The sequence below is a fragment of the Bufo gargarizans genome, chromosome 1 (genome assembly GCF_014858855.1).
Source record: "Bufo gargarizans isolate SCDJY-AF-19 chromosome 1, ASM1485885v1, whole genome shotgun sequence".
NCBI classification, from domain to species: domain Eukaryota; kingdom Metazoa; phylum Chordata; class Amphibia; order Anura; family Bufonidae; genus Bufo; species Bufo gargarizans.
Window position 1 is genome coordinate 668555433 of NC_058080.1, and position 18009 is coordinate 668573441.

Below are 18009 nucleotides of genomic sequence, written 5' to 3' on the forward strand. Positions count from 1 at the left end.
TTTTTTATATGAGGGGCCATTGGTCCAAACTTGAAAGAGAAAACAAAGGGGTTAAGATTTTGTTTTTCCTTTTTTTCTTCTTCCTGACCAGTCAAGGTCACTTTGGGATTTTTTGGGAGTCTTGTGAGTGCAGCCTTTCTCATGGCTTCATTAAGTAATTTTAAAGGATAACCCCTTGCTAGGAGCCTGTTTTTTAGGTCCAAAGCTTGTCTGTCATAATCTTCCTCAAGTTTATTAATACGTTTGAGTCTATCAAACTGACTGTAAGGTATGGCTCTTTTAACACTGGGGGCATGATAGCTTGAGTAGTGCAACAGTGAGTTGGTGGCCATGGGTTTACGGTATCCCTCAGTCACCAACTCGCCTTGTCTCACAGAGATGTCAACATCTAAAAATTCGAGGTGTGAACCTCCGAACTTATATGTACATAGCATATTAATATCATTCGATCATTCAGGTGTTGTACAAAGTGAGTGAAATCAACTTCTGTGCCTGTCCACACTATAAACACGCCATCAATGTATCTTAGCTACGTGTATATAAAAGGTAGGAAGGGATTGGAAAGCGCATAGATAAACTTGTCCTAAAAATTTGTTAGGTACAAATTTGCTAAAGTACATGCGACCGGTGTGCGCATGGCTGTGCCGAACTTCTGCCTGTACCACGTGTCCCTGAATCTAAAGGCATTGTTTTTGAGGATAAGTTCCAATGCATCATGAATAAAATTGGAGAAAGCCTCACTTTTGCCGGTGTTGGCCAAAATGTCAGTCACCACCTCAATGCCTCTATCTTGGGGGATACGCGTGTACAGGTTTTCAACATCCAGTGACACAAGTTGGAAACTCTCCTGCCACTGTATAGCATTCAGTGCCAGCAGGAAATTCGATGTGTTCTTCAGGTAAGAAGGTGCAAACCTGACCATAGGTCTGAGCAACCAGTCTACATAGCGTGACAGAGGTTCAGTCACTGATCCTACCCCAGACACTATGGGATGCAAGGGAGCTGGGTCAGTGACTTGTGCACCTTAGGTACAAAGTACCATGAGGGTTTTGAAGGAAACAATGGCAACAATTTTTCTGCAGTCTTCCGTGACAGAATGTTAAGCTCAAATTATTTATGGAGTAATCTCCGTATCAGGCCCTGTACATAATGTGTGGGGTCTGTCTGTAATATCTCATATACTTCTTTATTGTGAAGTTGTCGATGAGCCTCTGTCACGTAATACTGTGTGGTCATTAGGCCACATTGCCTCCCTTGTCTGCCGGCTTTATAACCATGTCATCGCGGGTTTGTAGCCACTTCAAGGCTTTTTCTTCCCCGATGTCTAAATACTTATTTGCTGTGGGGTACACTAGGGCTTTCACCCCTTCTAGCACTTTTTGTTGAAATATATAAATGGAACTGCCGGCAGACAAGGGAGGATTAAATGTGGACCTAACAACCCCCTGGAAACCACCACCGGTAGGTTGCTGGGTGGGAATATCGAGTGACGACTCCACTGGAGGCAGGCTACCTCCATAGGATCAAAGTTAGCTGTTGCACTAAACCCTAGAGGACCTATGAGTGCGGGTATTTCACCTTCCTTATTTTCCTTTTCTGTTGTGGGTTGGACTCTACTGAATAACTTATTCAGTGTCAATTTCCTAACGGCTTTGTACAGATCTATTTCAAACCCAACCGGGTCAAACTGCTCCACCAAACTGTAGTTGAGCCCCCTATTGAGGACCCTCATACAGTCTGGTGGTAGCATGGAGCCGGTCAGGTTAATGACCAAATTGTGTAAAAGGCTTAAAGCGGCTTGATCTGCTATTGTCTCCAAGACACTTGTTTCCTTTTGTATCCGTTTTGTATTTGTTTTTCCCTTTCCCCCTCCCCCTTCTGGTGTGTTTCCTAAAGGGGACGGGCTATACTGGTTGCTACCAGTATCTGCACTGCCCTGAGCCATAGCCTCATCAGAATCGCTGGAGTCCGAATCGGTAGTCCGGTAATCGCTTCTTTTGCGTTGTTGTCTGCGTTTCTTGGGTTCCAATTGACGATTCTATCTCCATCGAAGTCCTGTTTGTCCCGGAGAAATGTATCCCTCTTTTTTTCTTTTATGTCTCCTTGGATGGTGATTTCCTGCTGGCACTGAATGCTATACAGTGGCAGGAGGGTTTTCAACTTGTGTCACTGGATGTTGAAAACCTGTACACGCGTATCCCCCAAGATAGAGGCATTCAGGTGGTGACTGACATTTTGGCCAACACCGGCAAAAGTGTGGCTTGCTCCAATTTTATTCATGACGCATTGGAACTTATCCTCAAAAACAATGCCTTTAGATTCGGGGACACGTGGTACAGGCAGAAGTTCGACACAGCCATGGGCACACCGGTCGCATGTACTTTTGCAAATTTGTACCTAACAAATTTTGAGGACAAGTTTATCTATGCGCTTTCCAATCTCTTCCTACCTTTTATACACACGTATCTAAGATACATTTGTACAACACCTGAATACATCGAATAATATGAATATGCTATTTACATATACTGTAAGTTCGGAGGTTCACACCTCAAATTTTTTGATGTTGACATCTCTATGAGACAAGGTGAGTTGGTGACTGAGGGATACCGTAAACCCACGGCCACCAACTCACTGTTGTACTACTCAAGCTATCATGCCCTTAGTGTTAAAAGAGCCATACCTTACGGTCAGCTTGTTAGACTCAAACGTATTAATAAACTTGAGGAAGATTATGACAGACAAGCTTTGGACCTAAAAAACAGGCTCCTAGCAAGGGGTTATCCTTTAAAATTACTTAATGAAGCCATGAGAAAGGCTGCACTCACAAGACTCCCCAAAAATTCCAAAGTGACCTTGACTGGTCAGGAAGAAGAAAAAAAGGAAAAACAAAATCTTAACCCCTTTGTTTTCTCTTTCAAGTTTGGACCAATGGCCCCTCATATAAAAAAAGGTAATTAGAAATAATTGGAACATACTTGAAAGAGATGAATCCCTGACAGGGATAAAAAATATTGCACCAATCGTTGCCTTCAGAAAATGCCATACCTTGAAGGACAAAAAACATGGCTCCAAAACTGGGGCCCCAAGGGCAACCACAGATGCGGTCATTGCTCATGTTGCAAACTTAATCCGCAATGGGATACCCTGGTTTTTGGAGGAATCCAGCATAGGGTTAACACTCTAATCACTTGCAAAAGTAAATATGTGGTGTACTTGCTGAAATGTAAATGTGGCAGGTTCTACATAGGGAAAACAATTAGATGTCTCCAAGAAAGAATTAGAGAACACATTAACTCACTCACTACTGGCAAGGGCTGCACATGCCTGATCGAACACATGAGACAGGAACATGAAGTAAGCTATCAGACACTTAGCTTTGCAGGAATAGAAGTCATACACAGTCTGCCACAAGGGGGCGATAGGGCATAAGGAATTACTCAGGAGAGAGAGCAAGTGGATCTTGCGTGCAGGCGCAATGGGTCCGTTAGATCTCAATGATAAGATCGATATGGGGATCTTTTTGTGCCTTTCTGCTCACATAATATTGTTTGCATGATTGATTTGTATTATTTTTAATGTAATGTATCTTTCACACAGTGACGCGATCCTGTCTCTGTGACGCACAGGTGAGCGCCAGGTGAGCGCTGCGCCTGAGCGGCGTAGAGAGAGGCGCGTCACAGCAGGGTCTTTTAAAAGCAGGTGAAATTTATCACCTGATTATAGGCCAGATAAAGCACAGAGGTGCGAAACGGCCGTCGCCTTATCCTGCTGATGAAGGAAGCTATCAGACACTTAGCAAGTGACAAGCGCAAACTACAAAGGGTCATCAGCTCGGCGGAGAGAACTACCCGACTGCCACTACCACCCCTTGACTCTGTCTTCTCCGACAGACTGCGCTCCGGGGCTCTGAAAATATCCAATGACCACTCCCATCCGGGCCATCATCTCTTCAGACGTCTAAAGTCCGGCCGCAGGTATCAGGCCATCCCTGCAAGGACATCGAGGAGGCTGAACACTTTCTTCCTAACGGCCGCCAGACTGCTGAACTCACCACGCCCCATCACCCGCTCATAATCCTTCGCCCCTGTTGTGCCCATCGCAGAACCTTACTACCCCTCCCTCCCCGTGTTCCCCACCGCCTCTTGTCAACCACTAGTACTATGCCAGTACCTGGGCCTAACCCAATTCCGGGCAGGATCGATTGTGTCGTGTTTGGCGAATAAAGCTGATTCTGATTCTGATGCACGCACATATGTAGTCTGCTCCCTACCTTATATCGACATGGAATAAAGAAACTACTTCTGCAAGTTTGGTGAGTGCCGCCCTTGTCTCTTTTTCATACAAGTTATCGCAATAGTAACAATCTAGTTACATGTTGGGCTGAGCACCACTGTTAGCAGTATATGCTGCATATATCTCCGCCAAGTACTCTGGTGATGTTTTCTCCAAAATAAAGGGACTTACATCGTCAGTGCAGTGCCACTCCATCTACTCTACAGCTCCCATGTGTTCCCTTCTGCCTCATTCTTCTTCTCTTTCTCCTCCACACCATCTTCCTCCCACTTCTTTCCAAACTACCTCCTCCACACATGCTTGGGAACCCTCCAGTTCTGACCCTTCCTCTCTCCACACCCCACAAATTCGTCCTGTATTCTTTCCTGGGGCCCGTCATTTTTATTCAGCCTACACGGAGGACAGGGGGGCTAGCATTGCCAGAGAGTCCACACTTCGACAGTCCACCTCCCCTTCCAAGTTTCACCAGTTGTATTTTTTATTTTTTTTATATTTATCTATACATTGTTAGATTTTTCAGTAATAAAAAAAAAAATGTTTACTTGACTGTGTGTGTTTTAATTGTCCAGTACATGGGATCAGCAACCTTGGGCACTCCAGCTGCTGTGAAAGTAAAACTCCCATCGGCTCACTACTCTGCGTTTATTATAACGCCCTTGGGAGTTTTAGTTTCAAAATGGCAGTAGTGCTAAAGGTGGCTAAACCTTGAACATTACATGTTGCACAATCAATAACGGGCTTTCTTTTAGCTCCTTATTGATCATATTCCCTATGATTGGCACAAACAAGCAAATGCTTGTTCATTAGTCAATCTTGTGCCTTTTGTGGAAATCACGGTCCATGTGAATCAGCATCATCCCGAATTCATTAGCTACAGAGCGCTGAATTTCAATTTCGCTCTTCAGTTAGTGATTTCCAGATAACGCTCTCACATAAGTAGCGTGATTAGCACAAGGGACACGCTGCTGTTAAAGAATTAACTAGAATTTCACCCGGGCAGCTGCCTTGATGTTAGCAACAGAACATTTCAAACTCCAATGCTATCCCTTGCCCTGAGCAGGAACGGGCAGAACAATTCCTTTTTTCTTTACAATAACACACTGCTAGGCGGAGGCTAGTAAGGCTATGTCACCGATATAGGTGTAGGTCCCAGCGTTGGGACCCACACCTAAGTGGGGCATATACTAGCAATATGCGCCAATTGTCTAAGATGAGACAACCCCTTTAATAACCATATGTGTGGCTACTACCCTTCACGTTTATTTCACAAAAGCTAATGCCACCCATGAGGATTAGGACCATGTGCATGTTCACAGGAGTGATGCTACAACGTGAACTATGGCATGGGGTGGCATTAGCTTGTGTGAAAAAAATAAAATATTTCACTATTGCTGAGTACAAAAGAAGAAGAAGGTGGATACAAAAAAAAACTTTAAGAGAAGATCAGAAATAAACAGCATTAAACAACAGTATCCTGCCAACTCACTCTGCCCGCTTCAGAAACAAAGTAATCGGCGAAACTGTTTCTCATTTAGGCCACGGCAAGGGATGAACGATATCCCAGATGCTGCAGCCTGGTGAGTGTGCAATCAACCTCTTGGTTCCTCTGATAATCGATAGTTATGTAGAACTACACAAGCTTTGACTATATCATCTACAGTTTCAACCTTAAGATTAATGGCTCTGGTGAGAATACGCAACTTTGCAACTAAAATGCCAAAGGCGCACTCCACCAGTCGTTTAGCTTGTGTCAGTCTGTAGTTAAACACGGGCTTAGCTGTGTTCAAGTCACAGCTAGAGTACAGCTTGATGAGGTTCTCGCACACATTTGGAACGCCTCGTCCCCTACTACCACAAATGGCATTGGAGGTCCATCAGTACCTGGCAAAGGTCTCGGAGGTGGCAATCCAAAGTCCTTTGAATACAGGAGGTGTCCTATTGCTGAGTTTTTGAAAGCCATCAAGTCATTTGTCCACCCATAAGCTCCAATGTCAACAGCGACAAACCGATAATTGGCATCCACAATGGCCATCAAGATAATTGAAAAGTATTTATTGTAGATATAGAATTCAGAGCCGCTTCCGGAAGGTTTTATAATCCTTATGTGTTTCCCATCCACAGCTCCGACACAATTAGGGAATTGGCAGGTTTCCAGGAACTTGTCTGCAATCTGAAGCCACTGTTCTGTAGTTGGATATGGGATGTAATCCTCATGCAATACCTCCCACAAGGCACGACAAGTATAGTGGACTATACTGGAGATCGTCAAAATTCCCATCCGATACTGGTAATGCAGCGATGACAGACTTTCTCTCGTAGCAAGAAACCTGTGAAAAAATGAAAAAATATAAATAAATATAAAAAAAATCATATATACAGCTGTACCAAAAAACATTAGGACAATCCTTACCTTATTGTCAGCATTAGCCACTCTGCAGGAGAAAGTTGCCCTTCTGAAGCGGGTATCCTGTCTTTCGATGCGTGTAGAAATGCGCTGCAGTAGCTGGTCGTAACTCTCAACAGTCATGTGCATATAGTTTTCTGGATGCGCAAGAAGTTCCAAATACAGGACAGAAAGAATGCCTCTGGTCATCGGGTGGACCCAAGTTATCGGTTGGACCCAATCCCGGCATCTTCTTCTTTCCTGGGCACGTCTTCTCCATCTCGCTTTCAGGATTAGTAACATCAATCGCAGACATAAGTGTGCAGGCAACATGGTCCCAAAATACAAAGAGCCTAAATGGAGGTTTCCCTGCTTAAATACACTGTAAAAGTGGGTGTACACTTGGAGACACGCGTTCTCCTTAAAAAAGGATCCGCTAAACAGAAGCCAAAAATGGAAACAAACGTGATGAACGGATCTGCTTTACAGACGGATCCGTTCAAACGGATCCATTTAAATGGTTTTCGTTCACCTCCGTTATTTCATTTGTGCGACGGATCAATTTCAAACGGATCCGTAAAACGCTAGTGTGAAAGTTGCCTAAGTCAGTTCTACTTTACACCAGTTTGATAAATTACCCCGATAAAGTTTTCCACTTGCCTTGCTGTGCTGCCATGTGCTAATTAGGGAGATGACCTCTATGATTTTATTCACCTAAGGCCGAATGCACACGGCCGTGTTTCACGGCCGTGTGCGGGCCGTGGAACCGCGGCCTGGATCCCTGCTGAGAGCAGGAGCGCACGGCGTCATGGGTTGCTATGACGCCGTGCGCTCCCTGCTGCTGCCACAGTACAGTAATACACTGGTATAGATCATACCAGTGTATTACTGTATTGCGGCGGCAGCAGGGAGCGCACGGCGTCATAGCAACCAATGACGCCGTGCGCTCCTGCTCTCGGCAGGGATCCAGGCCGCGGTTCCACGGCCCGCACACGGCCGTGTGCATTCGGCCTAAGGAAGTCAACACCACCGGGGAGGAGACACCACATGACTTTCATGTATATACACTAGGCATTCACACTTGGATAGTGGATAAGCCATGAGGAAGGATGATGAGTTTTTAACCTCAAGTGCCAGAAGATTTGTCCACGATTTACAGCATTAGGCCCCTTGCAGACGAACGTGTCCGGATTAGGTCCGGATGTGTTGTGAATGCGTTCGGTGAAAAATGCACGATTTCACAGGCAAAGTCATTCGGTTTTTATTGCGCGGGTGCAATGCGATTTAATGCATTTTGCACGCGCGTGATAAAAAATACTGAAGGTATACAAACAACATCTCTTAGCAACCATCCGTGAAAAACGCATCGCATCCGATTTTCACGCAGCTGCATTCACTTCTATGGGGCCAGCGCTGCGTAAAAATCGCAGAATATAGAACATGCTGCTATTTTCACACAACGCACAAGTGATGCGTGAAAACCAACGCACATGTACACAGCAACATTGAAATGATTGGATCCAGTTTACGTGCAGGCGCAATGCGTTTGCATCACGCGTTGCACCCACTCGCTCGTGTGAAAGGGGCCTAAGGGGTGGACTGAACTGACACAGCCAAGCCTGGGTTCCTCTATCTCCTGTGGAGATCCAAGAGGTGCGGTACTGCTGTAAAAGGGTGAGCGATTACACGTCTATCTACTTTTTTTTTACTTTTCCAAGTAATGGCTGAAGGCGAACACTATGGGGGGAATTTATCATGAGGGAAATATTTGAAGTCAGTTTTGCTTGAGTCTGTGTTGGAGAACTTTATGACACATTTTTCAAATGTCACTTGTTTGATAAATTTGTCTCGTTATTAAACTCTAACACTTCTGTCTAGAAAAGCTGCTCCAGTTTTCCTACTCCACCCTCCTCCTGGAGTGAGATTGCGACTATTTTTAAAAGTCGCCATGATAAATCTGGACTGACGCTCATTAACATGGCTAACCACACCCACTTTCCCACCCATATTACAAAACTGGAGTAAGTGGTGTCAAAACGCAAAAAGTAGCAACATTTTGTCACAAGTACGTGTAAAAAGTCGCAAATTGTTGTGCAATGGCTTCAATTTTGAGCAAGTGAATGCAGAAAAGTCGCAAAAGCCCTATGGCCCTGATTTGGACCTTCATTCCAGAATTCTGGTGTCAAAAAGTTTAAGCGATTGCGCAACAATTTGTGACTTTTTTTGCATTTTTACACCACTCACTCCAGTTTTGTAATATGGGTGGAAAAGTGGGTGTGGCTAGCTATGTTAATGAATGTCAGTCCAGATTTATCATTGCGAGGATGGAGGAGGGTGGAGTGGGAAAACAGGAGAAGCTTTTCAAGACGTGGATTTATCAAACAAGAAGTAACATTTGATAAATGTGGCACAAAGTACAGTACACCAATGCAGACTCAAGCAAAACTGATGTAACACCCCATAGATTTTGTGCAATGATGATGTTTAATGCTAAACCTTTTCTTTCCCTCATTAGTTGCAGTGCACAGTTCTGCCCACTAGGGGTGCTCTTAGAAAAGATTGCTGCTTCACACTAGGAATCAAGTTTGGAGAGGACAGTTCCAGAGGAGGAGGGTTTTGTTGGGTGTGCGATGAAGGCTGGAAAGAAAGGATGCAGTGTATGCTGTTAAATATAGAGTTACTGGATTGTCTGGCCAGACAGAAGATCAAGCATTATACTGCACTGGGACCAGAGAGAGAGTGGATTGTTTCTTGGAAGGAGAAAGACTAAATGGTAGTGAGCTGCTGGCATTTTCTGCTCTCAGAGGTAACAGATCTGCACACCATATTAAAGTATTATGAACATTGCATCCAGGAGAGTGTGAGACCAACACAAACTAATACCCTGCATTCACCTCCAGCTGCAGTTATACAAGCTGTTTGTCTGGAAGACACTGTGTGGACTCTGCTAGTGTATATTTCTCATGCTGATATTGAAATCTTCACAAGACAAATGCTTAGAGCCTAAGGACCCCGTTCTGAATCATATAACTTAGTAAAGTGCAGGGAATCATAGGTTCTGGACTTGGACACCAGTTAAGGATTTTTCTGCACAAGTGAGCTACACTGTCCGCCACTGTTATAAATATTTAACCGAGAAGACGGGCCCCAACGCATGCAGCTGCCAACTATTTTCCCTTTTCTTTTCTGCTAACGCAGGGACTATATTTGTGTTTCCTTTGGGTATATTTAAGCGTTGGAAGCTTTATACAGGGTTTAATATACTCAGCTGTTGTATTCTTATATGATTAGAGTCAATATCTAACTTTTATTCTATTCTCACCATAGTTTATCTTAGCAGTGAAACTTGTTAGAGAGAGACACCCTGTGGAGAAAAGTGTAATTGATTGAGATTTTTGTGCAAGAAGCTGTTTGATCGCGCATTGCATGTAATACTGCAGTAATTTTATAACTAGTAATATTCTGTGCAAGTTTTACTGCTTACCAATATTATGTTTAGGGTCACATTGTTGAAAATAAACGGGCCCATTGTTAATATAAACTGTGTCTGAGCATTGGGGAAGAAAAAGGGAGTTCACCAGAGCAAAGGGAAATCTGAACCTGCTATTCCACTTCTAAGGCACACCCACGGGTGCGCTACACTGACTTCAAATATTCCCCTCATGATAAATTTCCCCCCCCCTATTTTGCGACTTTTTTGACAGCAGAATTCTGGAGTGAAGGTATATAATTGTGGTGTATAAATCAGGGCCTAAGCTGAGTAAACATTTCTGTGTGAGGTTCCCTCTCACCCTGGGCTCCATGGCAGCTGCGTGGTCTGCCTCCGTGGTCTGTATGCAACTGGATAGATGGATGTGTTCGATATATCTGGGTTAGAAAACGTTGTACTCAATCATTCACAATATCGTGCATATATCATTTTATTCACAAAGTAAAAAAAAGTAAGAATATAAATCACATTACAGGTTAGCTATAAGGTAATATTACCAACCATAGAATACTTTTGATATGTTTATGCCTGAGTCCAGGTTCACTACAAAATTGTAAACTGTGCAAGCAACCAACTGAAAAGGACAAGAAGGAGGAGCCTTCTGAGGATAGTAATGTCTGCTAGCAGCTCTCAGCCAATCAGAATAATTGAGAACAGCCCCCCTAAGTTATTGATTGGCTAGGAGTAGCTGATAGGGTTCTTCTTACAATGCTCCTCCCTTATGTCCTTTTCAGTTAGCTGCACACCCATTGCATGATATAAGAGCTACCTTTTACATTCTCCTCCATGTTAAATAGTATATTCTAAAAAAGAACAACACCCATGCAGTATTTTGTGGGCATGCACTTGGGCACTGAAAGTACAGTAATAATTCCAGTACCACATTTAAATCCATATATTCATGAAATATACATAGCAAAAACTTATAGCCAAATATTAAACTTCATTTACTTAAGAGGTGAACTTTCTGTAGATGAATCTTTGATTGCATGGGACTGACCGGTCTTTAGTTTATCGGACATCTTACAGCATAATAGGCTATATACATATTTCCGACACCTCGATGACACATAGTAATACATTAAAGGATCCAGACAAGTACTTATGCTGCTGATACAAACACACAGAATGTAGGCAAAATATAGAGAGTCAGAATGTCCAGAATGAAAGTGCAGATAATGCATTAAAAAGATGATATTTGTTGGGCCAAAGCAAATCATGAACACAGAAAGGACTATTATGGATAAGAGAATAGCTCTCTTCTTCTTAGAAGAAGAATTTTTAATGTTTTTGGGGTTTTCACTCAAGGCCCGAATAACCTCAGCGTAACAGAAGATTGTAATGATTAATGGAAAGAAGAAAAATATAGAAGAAAAGGCAGTGAAGTAGTACATGTAAAAGCTCTGCTGCTCTTTTAAGTCCAGTGCATCGTGGCAAGTTGTAATGTCCAATCCGTCAACGTAAAGAGTTTGATTGGTGATGAGAAGAGGCACAGTGCTAGCAATAGATACAAGCCAGATGAAGACACACACCAGCCAAGATCGTTTTTTTGTACGCCAGGTAAGAGAGTGAATTGGAAACACCACGGCCATGTATCTGTCCGCACTCATACTTGTCATGAGCAGGATGGAGCAGTACATGTTACAGTAAAATGCCGCAGTGGCAAAGCGGCACATTCCTTCTCCAATTTTCCAGTTGTTCCCTGAGAATCTATAAACAATGTTGAAAGGCAAGACGGCAACAAAAAGCACGTCTGCTATCGCCAAGTTCAGCATATATACCACCGCCGGCGTCTTGATTTTTATCTTTGATAGAAATATTACAATTGCCATCAGATTTAGAGGCAGAGCCACAGTGAACACCACGATGTAGATTGATGGTACAAACTTGGTCAACCACTGACTGTAGAGGTAGAATTTTGTGACTTCTTTTAAAGTGTAAACAACTAAAAAAAAAAATATTTATATATTTTTCAAAAGTTTGAATGTTTAGGACATGTAAATATAAATTTCTATCTTAAAGGGGTTGTCCAGCTTATTAAGTGGTAGCCTATGCTCAGGATACACACCCACCAATCACCCTCACCTCAGCTGTTTGGGTGTAGCTGCATGGATAGACGTCGGCACTGGAACCACACAGCACCTTCAACATTGTAGTGGAGGGAGCTAAATGCTACGGTGCTGCTCTCACTGAAGTCAAGTACACAACTGATGGTGCTGCGGATTTCTGGCACTGACATCCGGCGACGGAGCTAGACCTGAATAGCTGATAGGAAGGGGTGCAGCCTGTCAGACCCCGAGAATCAGCTACTGATGACCTACCCTAGGGATAGGCTATCACTTAATAAATGCTGGATAACGCCTTTCATTTTTTTAATATATGGCTCACCATGGTTTCAAAATGAAAAAGAAGCTTTGTTTACCCTCACCCAGGGGCGTAACTACCATAGCCACAGAATGTGCTACTGCTATGGGGCTCAGGGCAAGAGGGGGCCCAGTCTTAGTTGGAATTATCTCCTTTTCTACTGGGGGTGAAAAATTTGGTCAGGACTCTACTCTCTGAAGGAACAACTTTTAGCAAATGAAGCAAGGTCATTGTAAAGGGTTTAGGCAGAAACCCTTCTGTCCTGTGTGGGAGGCCTGGTTTGATCTTTGATATGGGGCCCTTACTTCTCTATGTACGCCACTGCCATCGCCAATTCCGTATCGCTGCTCTGCTGATGCTGCTCTTCATTTCCTGGTGCTGGCTTAACATACAAAAAATGCCAGGAAAAAGCCACTTAGCCAAAGCCTTGCTTAGGTGGGTCTCCCTTATTGGCTGAGCAGGCATTGCCTTTTTTTTTGGTTGTTGAGCTGGGACCACAAAGTGGAGAGGAGCACTGGAACAGCAGTAAGGTTGAGTATGGGTGAGTATAACTTTTTCATTTTTAGTCCACTGTGAGCCATAATGTATATAAAAAACACCACCATTATTTACAGAGAATCTCTACCTTTTAGGCCTCATGCACACGGCCGTTGTTTGGGTCCACATCCGATCCGCTGTTTTGGCGGCTCGGATGTGGACCCATTCACTTCAATGGGGCCGCAAAAGATGCAGACAGCACTCCGTGTGCTGTCCGCATCCGAGGCTCCGTTCCGCGGCCCCGCTAAAAAAATATAACATGTCCTATTCTTGTCCACGCTTTGCAGACAAGAATAGGCATTTATATTGCCGGCGCCCGTTCCGTTCCGCAAATTGCGTAAGGCAACACGGGCGGCTTCCGCTTTTTGCGGATCCGCAAGGCCTCATGCACACGGCCGTGTGCATGAGGCCTTAACCCCATAAAAACTGTCACATTGTTTTGTGTTTTTGTTTTGAGGGCCATAACTTTTTTCTCATACTGTAGCACTTTTTTTTGTGGGACAAGTTGTGTTTTCATTGTACAATTTGAATTAAGATCAGATCAAAGAAGGAGCATAAGAATAAAGGATATATTAGGGTAAAACCACACGTGCAGGATAATCTGCAGCAGGTCAGGCCAAAACTTGCAGTGGTATAATCTGCATGAAATCATAGGAATTTTGCTGTGAATTTAACCCTCCACATCCATGTCAGATATCCACAAACTTAAATTGACATGTTGAAGATTAAAAATTCACACAGTATGTATAGTTATGTTAAGATTTCAATGCATAGGACAAAGGAAAAAAATACTCTGCTTTTTGAGTAATGATTTTTAAAGGGTTTACATAGAAACATAGAATGTGTCGGCAGATAAGAACCATTTGGCCCATCTAGTCTGCCCAATATATCTGAATCCTATGAATAGCCCCGGCCCTATCTTATATGAAGGATGGCCTTATGCCTATCCCATGCATGCTTAAACTCCTTCACTGTATTTGCAGCTACCACTTCTGCAGGAAGGCTATTCCATGCATCCACTACCCTCTCAGTAAAGTAATACTTCCTTATATTACTTTTAAACCTTTGCCCCTCTAATTTAAAACTGTGTCCTCTTGTGGTAGTTTTTCTTCTTTTAAATATGCTCTCCTCCTTTACCGAGTTGATTCCCTTTATGTATTTAAAAGTTTCTATCATATCCCCTCGGTCTCTTCTTTCTTCCAAACTATACATATTAAGGTCTTTTAACCTTTCCTGGTAAGTTTTATCCTGCAATCCATGTACTAGTTTAGTAGCTCTTCTCTGAACTCTCTCTAGAGTATCTATATCCTTCTGGAGATATGGCCTCCAGTACTGCGCACAATACTCCAAGTGAGGTCTCACTAGTGATCTGTACAGCGGCATAAGCACTTCACTCGTTCTACTGCTTATACCTCTCCCTATACAGCCAAGCATTCTGCTTGCATTTCGTGCTGCTTTATTACATTGTCTTCCCACCTTTAAGTCTTCTGAAATAATTACTCCCAGTGGCGTAGCGTGGGTTGCCAGCACCCGGGGCGAGCCATGTATTGCGCCCCCCCCCCCCCTCCCAACCTGTGGACACGCCCCTTTTACAGCTAATGTAGCAGTCCTATGTAACACCACAGATAACATGGTGACAACGCTCTAAGTACAGATGATGTAGTAGATGGGTATAAGGCCCCAGAATTCAGAACACGCACAGTGTGACCTGAAGTCTGGGGCCAGGATGCAGCAGGGATGCGCCAAATTCTCAATCCACCCCCCCCCACCCCCGAACCCTACCGTATAACAAATATGTGTTTGGACATTACATACATCACTACAAAATATACAGTATAATACAGCACCACATACCTCATCCATCCAGTGACGTCTCCTGTGATGTAGACTTTCCTCAGCATCTTCATTCAGAGATAAGACCGCCATGACACCTTCTTTCAGCCACGTCACATCTCTGCAGAGTTTTATTAATATTAGTTATTATTATTATTATATATAATGCCCCACTCTGTATAATGACCCCTCTGTAATATTAGGATATATAATGGGCCATTATATATCCTAATAATACAGAGGGGGCCATTATATATAATAATTATCCAGAGGGTCCATTATATATCCTAATATTACAGAGGGGTCATTATATATAATAATTATACAGAGGGGCATTATATATATATAATATTAATACAGAGGGGGCCATTATATATCCTAATATTACAGAGGGGTCACTATATATAATATACAGAGAGGCCATTATATATTATAGTTATACAGAAGGGGCCATAATAAATAATAATTATACAAAGGAGCCATTATATATTATACAGAGGGGCCATTATATATTATAATAATACAGAGGGGCCATTATATATTATAGTTATACAGAAGGGGCCATAATAAATAATAATTATACAAAGGAGCCATTATATATTATACAGAGGGGCCATTATATATTATAATAATACAGAGGGGCCATTATATATCCTAATATTACAGAGGGGCCATTATATATTATAGTTATACAGAGAGGCTATTAATAATGGGCCCTCTGTATAATTATTATATATTATGGCCCCCTTGTATAATTCTAATATATAATGGCCCCTCTGTATTATTATAATATATAATGGCCCCTCTGTATTATTATAATGGCCCCTCTGTATAATATATAATGGCTCCTTTGTATAATTATTATTTATTATGGCCCCCTCTGTATAACTATAATATATAATGGCCTTCTGTATAATGTATCATGGCCCCTCTGTATAATATAAAACGGTACCCATTCTTTAAATATACTGGCCACCTCCATAGTGCCCCCAGTATGGCCCCCAGTACTTACATAAAAAAAAATAAAAAGTACTCACCTCTCTTCATCACCTCTTGCAGTCTTTGCTTGGGCGTCCCGGCGCAGGCAGTCAGGAACACATCACCGTGGCCTCCTGCGCCGCGTCATCGCGTCATCTCGCGAGACCCGGCGCAGGCAGTCAGGAACACATCACCGTGGCCTCCTGCGCCGCGTCATCGCGTCATCTCGCGAGACCCGGCGCAGGAGGTCACGGTCATATAATCACGATCTCCTGGACTCCTGCGCCGCTCTACTGCGTTTTAAAGCTTGATGCCAGGCGGAACGGAGGGGATGGGAGCCATAGGCTTCCATCACCCTCATTTTACTGCCTTCTGCCTGGCGCCCCCTACAATTTGGCGCCCGGGGCAACGGCCCCCCTGGCCCCCCCCCACGCTACGCCCCTGATTACTCCTAAATCCCTTTCCTCAGATACTGAGGTCAGGACTGTGTCGAATATTCTATATTCTGCCCTTGGGTTTTTACGCCCCAGGTGCATTATCTTGCACTTATCCACATTAAATTTCAGTTGCCAGAGTTCTGACCATTCTTCTAGTTTTCCTAAGTCCTTTTCCATTTGGCGTTTCCCTCCAGGAACATCAACCCTGTTACATATCTTTGTGTCATCAGCAAAAAGACAAACCTTACCATCGAGGCCTTTTGCAATGTCACTTATGAAGATATTAAACAAAATTGGTCCCAGTACAGATCCCTGTGGAATCCCACTGGTAACATGACCTTGTTTTGAATGTTCTCCATTGACTACAACCCTCTGTTGTCTGTCACTCAGCCACTGCCTAATCCACTCAACAATATGGGAGTCCATGCTCAATGACTGCAGTTTATTGATAAGTCTTCTATGTGGGACAGTGTCAAAAGCCTTACTAAAATCTAGATATGCGATGTCTACTGCACCTCCACCGTCTATTATTTTAGTCACCCAGTCAAAAAAATCTATAAGATTTGTTTGACATGATCTCCCTGAAGTAAACCCATGCTGTTTTTCATCTTGCAATCCATGGGATTTTAGATGTTCCACAATCCTATCCTTTAATAGGGTTTCCATTAATTTGCCTACTATTGATGTCAGACTCACTGGTCTATAGTTGCTCGATTCCTCCCTACTACCTTTCTTGTGAATGGGCACGACATTTGCCAATTTCCAATCTTCCGGGACGACTCCTGTTACTAATGATTGGTTAAATAAATCTGTTAACGGTTTTGCCAGCTCACCACTAAGCTCTTTTAATAATTTTGGGTGTATCTCATCAGGCCCCTGTGACTTATTTGTCTTCACTTTAGACAGCAAACTTAGAACATCTTCCTCTGTAAAGACACATGCATCAAACGATTTAATAGTCATCCTTTCTAGTGGAGGTCCTTCTCCTTCTTTTTCTTTTGTAAAAACTGAACAGAAGTATTCATTAAGGCAGTCGGCTAGCCCTTTATTCTCTTCTACATACCTTCCGTCCTTTGTTTTTAATTTAGTTATTCCTTGTTTTAATTTCCTTTTTTCATTTATATATCTGAAGAATGTCTTATCCCCTTTTTTCATAGACTGAGCTAGTTTTTCTTCTGCCTGCGCTTTAGAAGTTCTTATAAATTGCTTGGCCTCTTTCTGCCTAATCTTGTAGATTTCCTTATCTTCATTGCTCTGGTTTTTTTTATAATTACAAAATGCTAGCTTTTTATTTTTAATGATTTGGGCCACTTCTGCCGAGTACCACAGTGGTCTCTTCCTTTTTTTGCTTTTACTGACAAGTCTAATGCAATTTTCTGTTGCCTTCAATAATGCACCTTTTAAGTAGTCCCATTTCTCCTGGACTCCATGTAATCCGTTCCAGTCTGATAAGGACTCATTTATGACTAATTTCATTTTTGAAAAGTCTGTTTTTCTAAAATCTAAAACTTTTGTTTTTGTGTGGTGGGACTCTTTCACAGTTCTTATATTAAACCACACTGACTGGTGATCACTAGATCCCAAGGTTTCGCCTACAATGACATCATATACCGAATCCCCATTTGTGAATATCAAATCCAAAATGGCCTCCCTCCGGGTTGGCTCCTCAACCATTTGTTGTAGGGATAACC

General features: G+C 42.9%; 1 protein-coding gene across 1 annotated transcript in view; it reads right to left on the reverse strand.

Annotated features, from left to right (window-relative positions):
• Nucleotides 1–1235: 1235 nt before the first annotated feature.
• LOC122929491 (proteinase-activated receptor 1-like) overlaps nucleotides 1236–18009 on the reverse strand; it is a 35734-nt gene continuing 18960 nt past the window's right edge. The window contains exons 3-6 of the mRNA XM_044283095.1: nucleotides 11170–12114; nucleotides 6707–6837; nucleotides 6553–6623; nucleotides 1236–1401 (exon numbers count right to left, since the gene is read on the reverse strand). Of these exons, the coding sequence (XP_044139030.1) occupies nucleotides 1236–1401; nucleotides 6553–6623; nucleotides 6707–6837; nucleotides 11170–12114 (1313 nt within the window). The remainder of the gene's footprint in view (nucleotides 1402–6552; nucleotides 6624–6706; nucleotides 6838–11169; nucleotides 12115–18009) is intronic.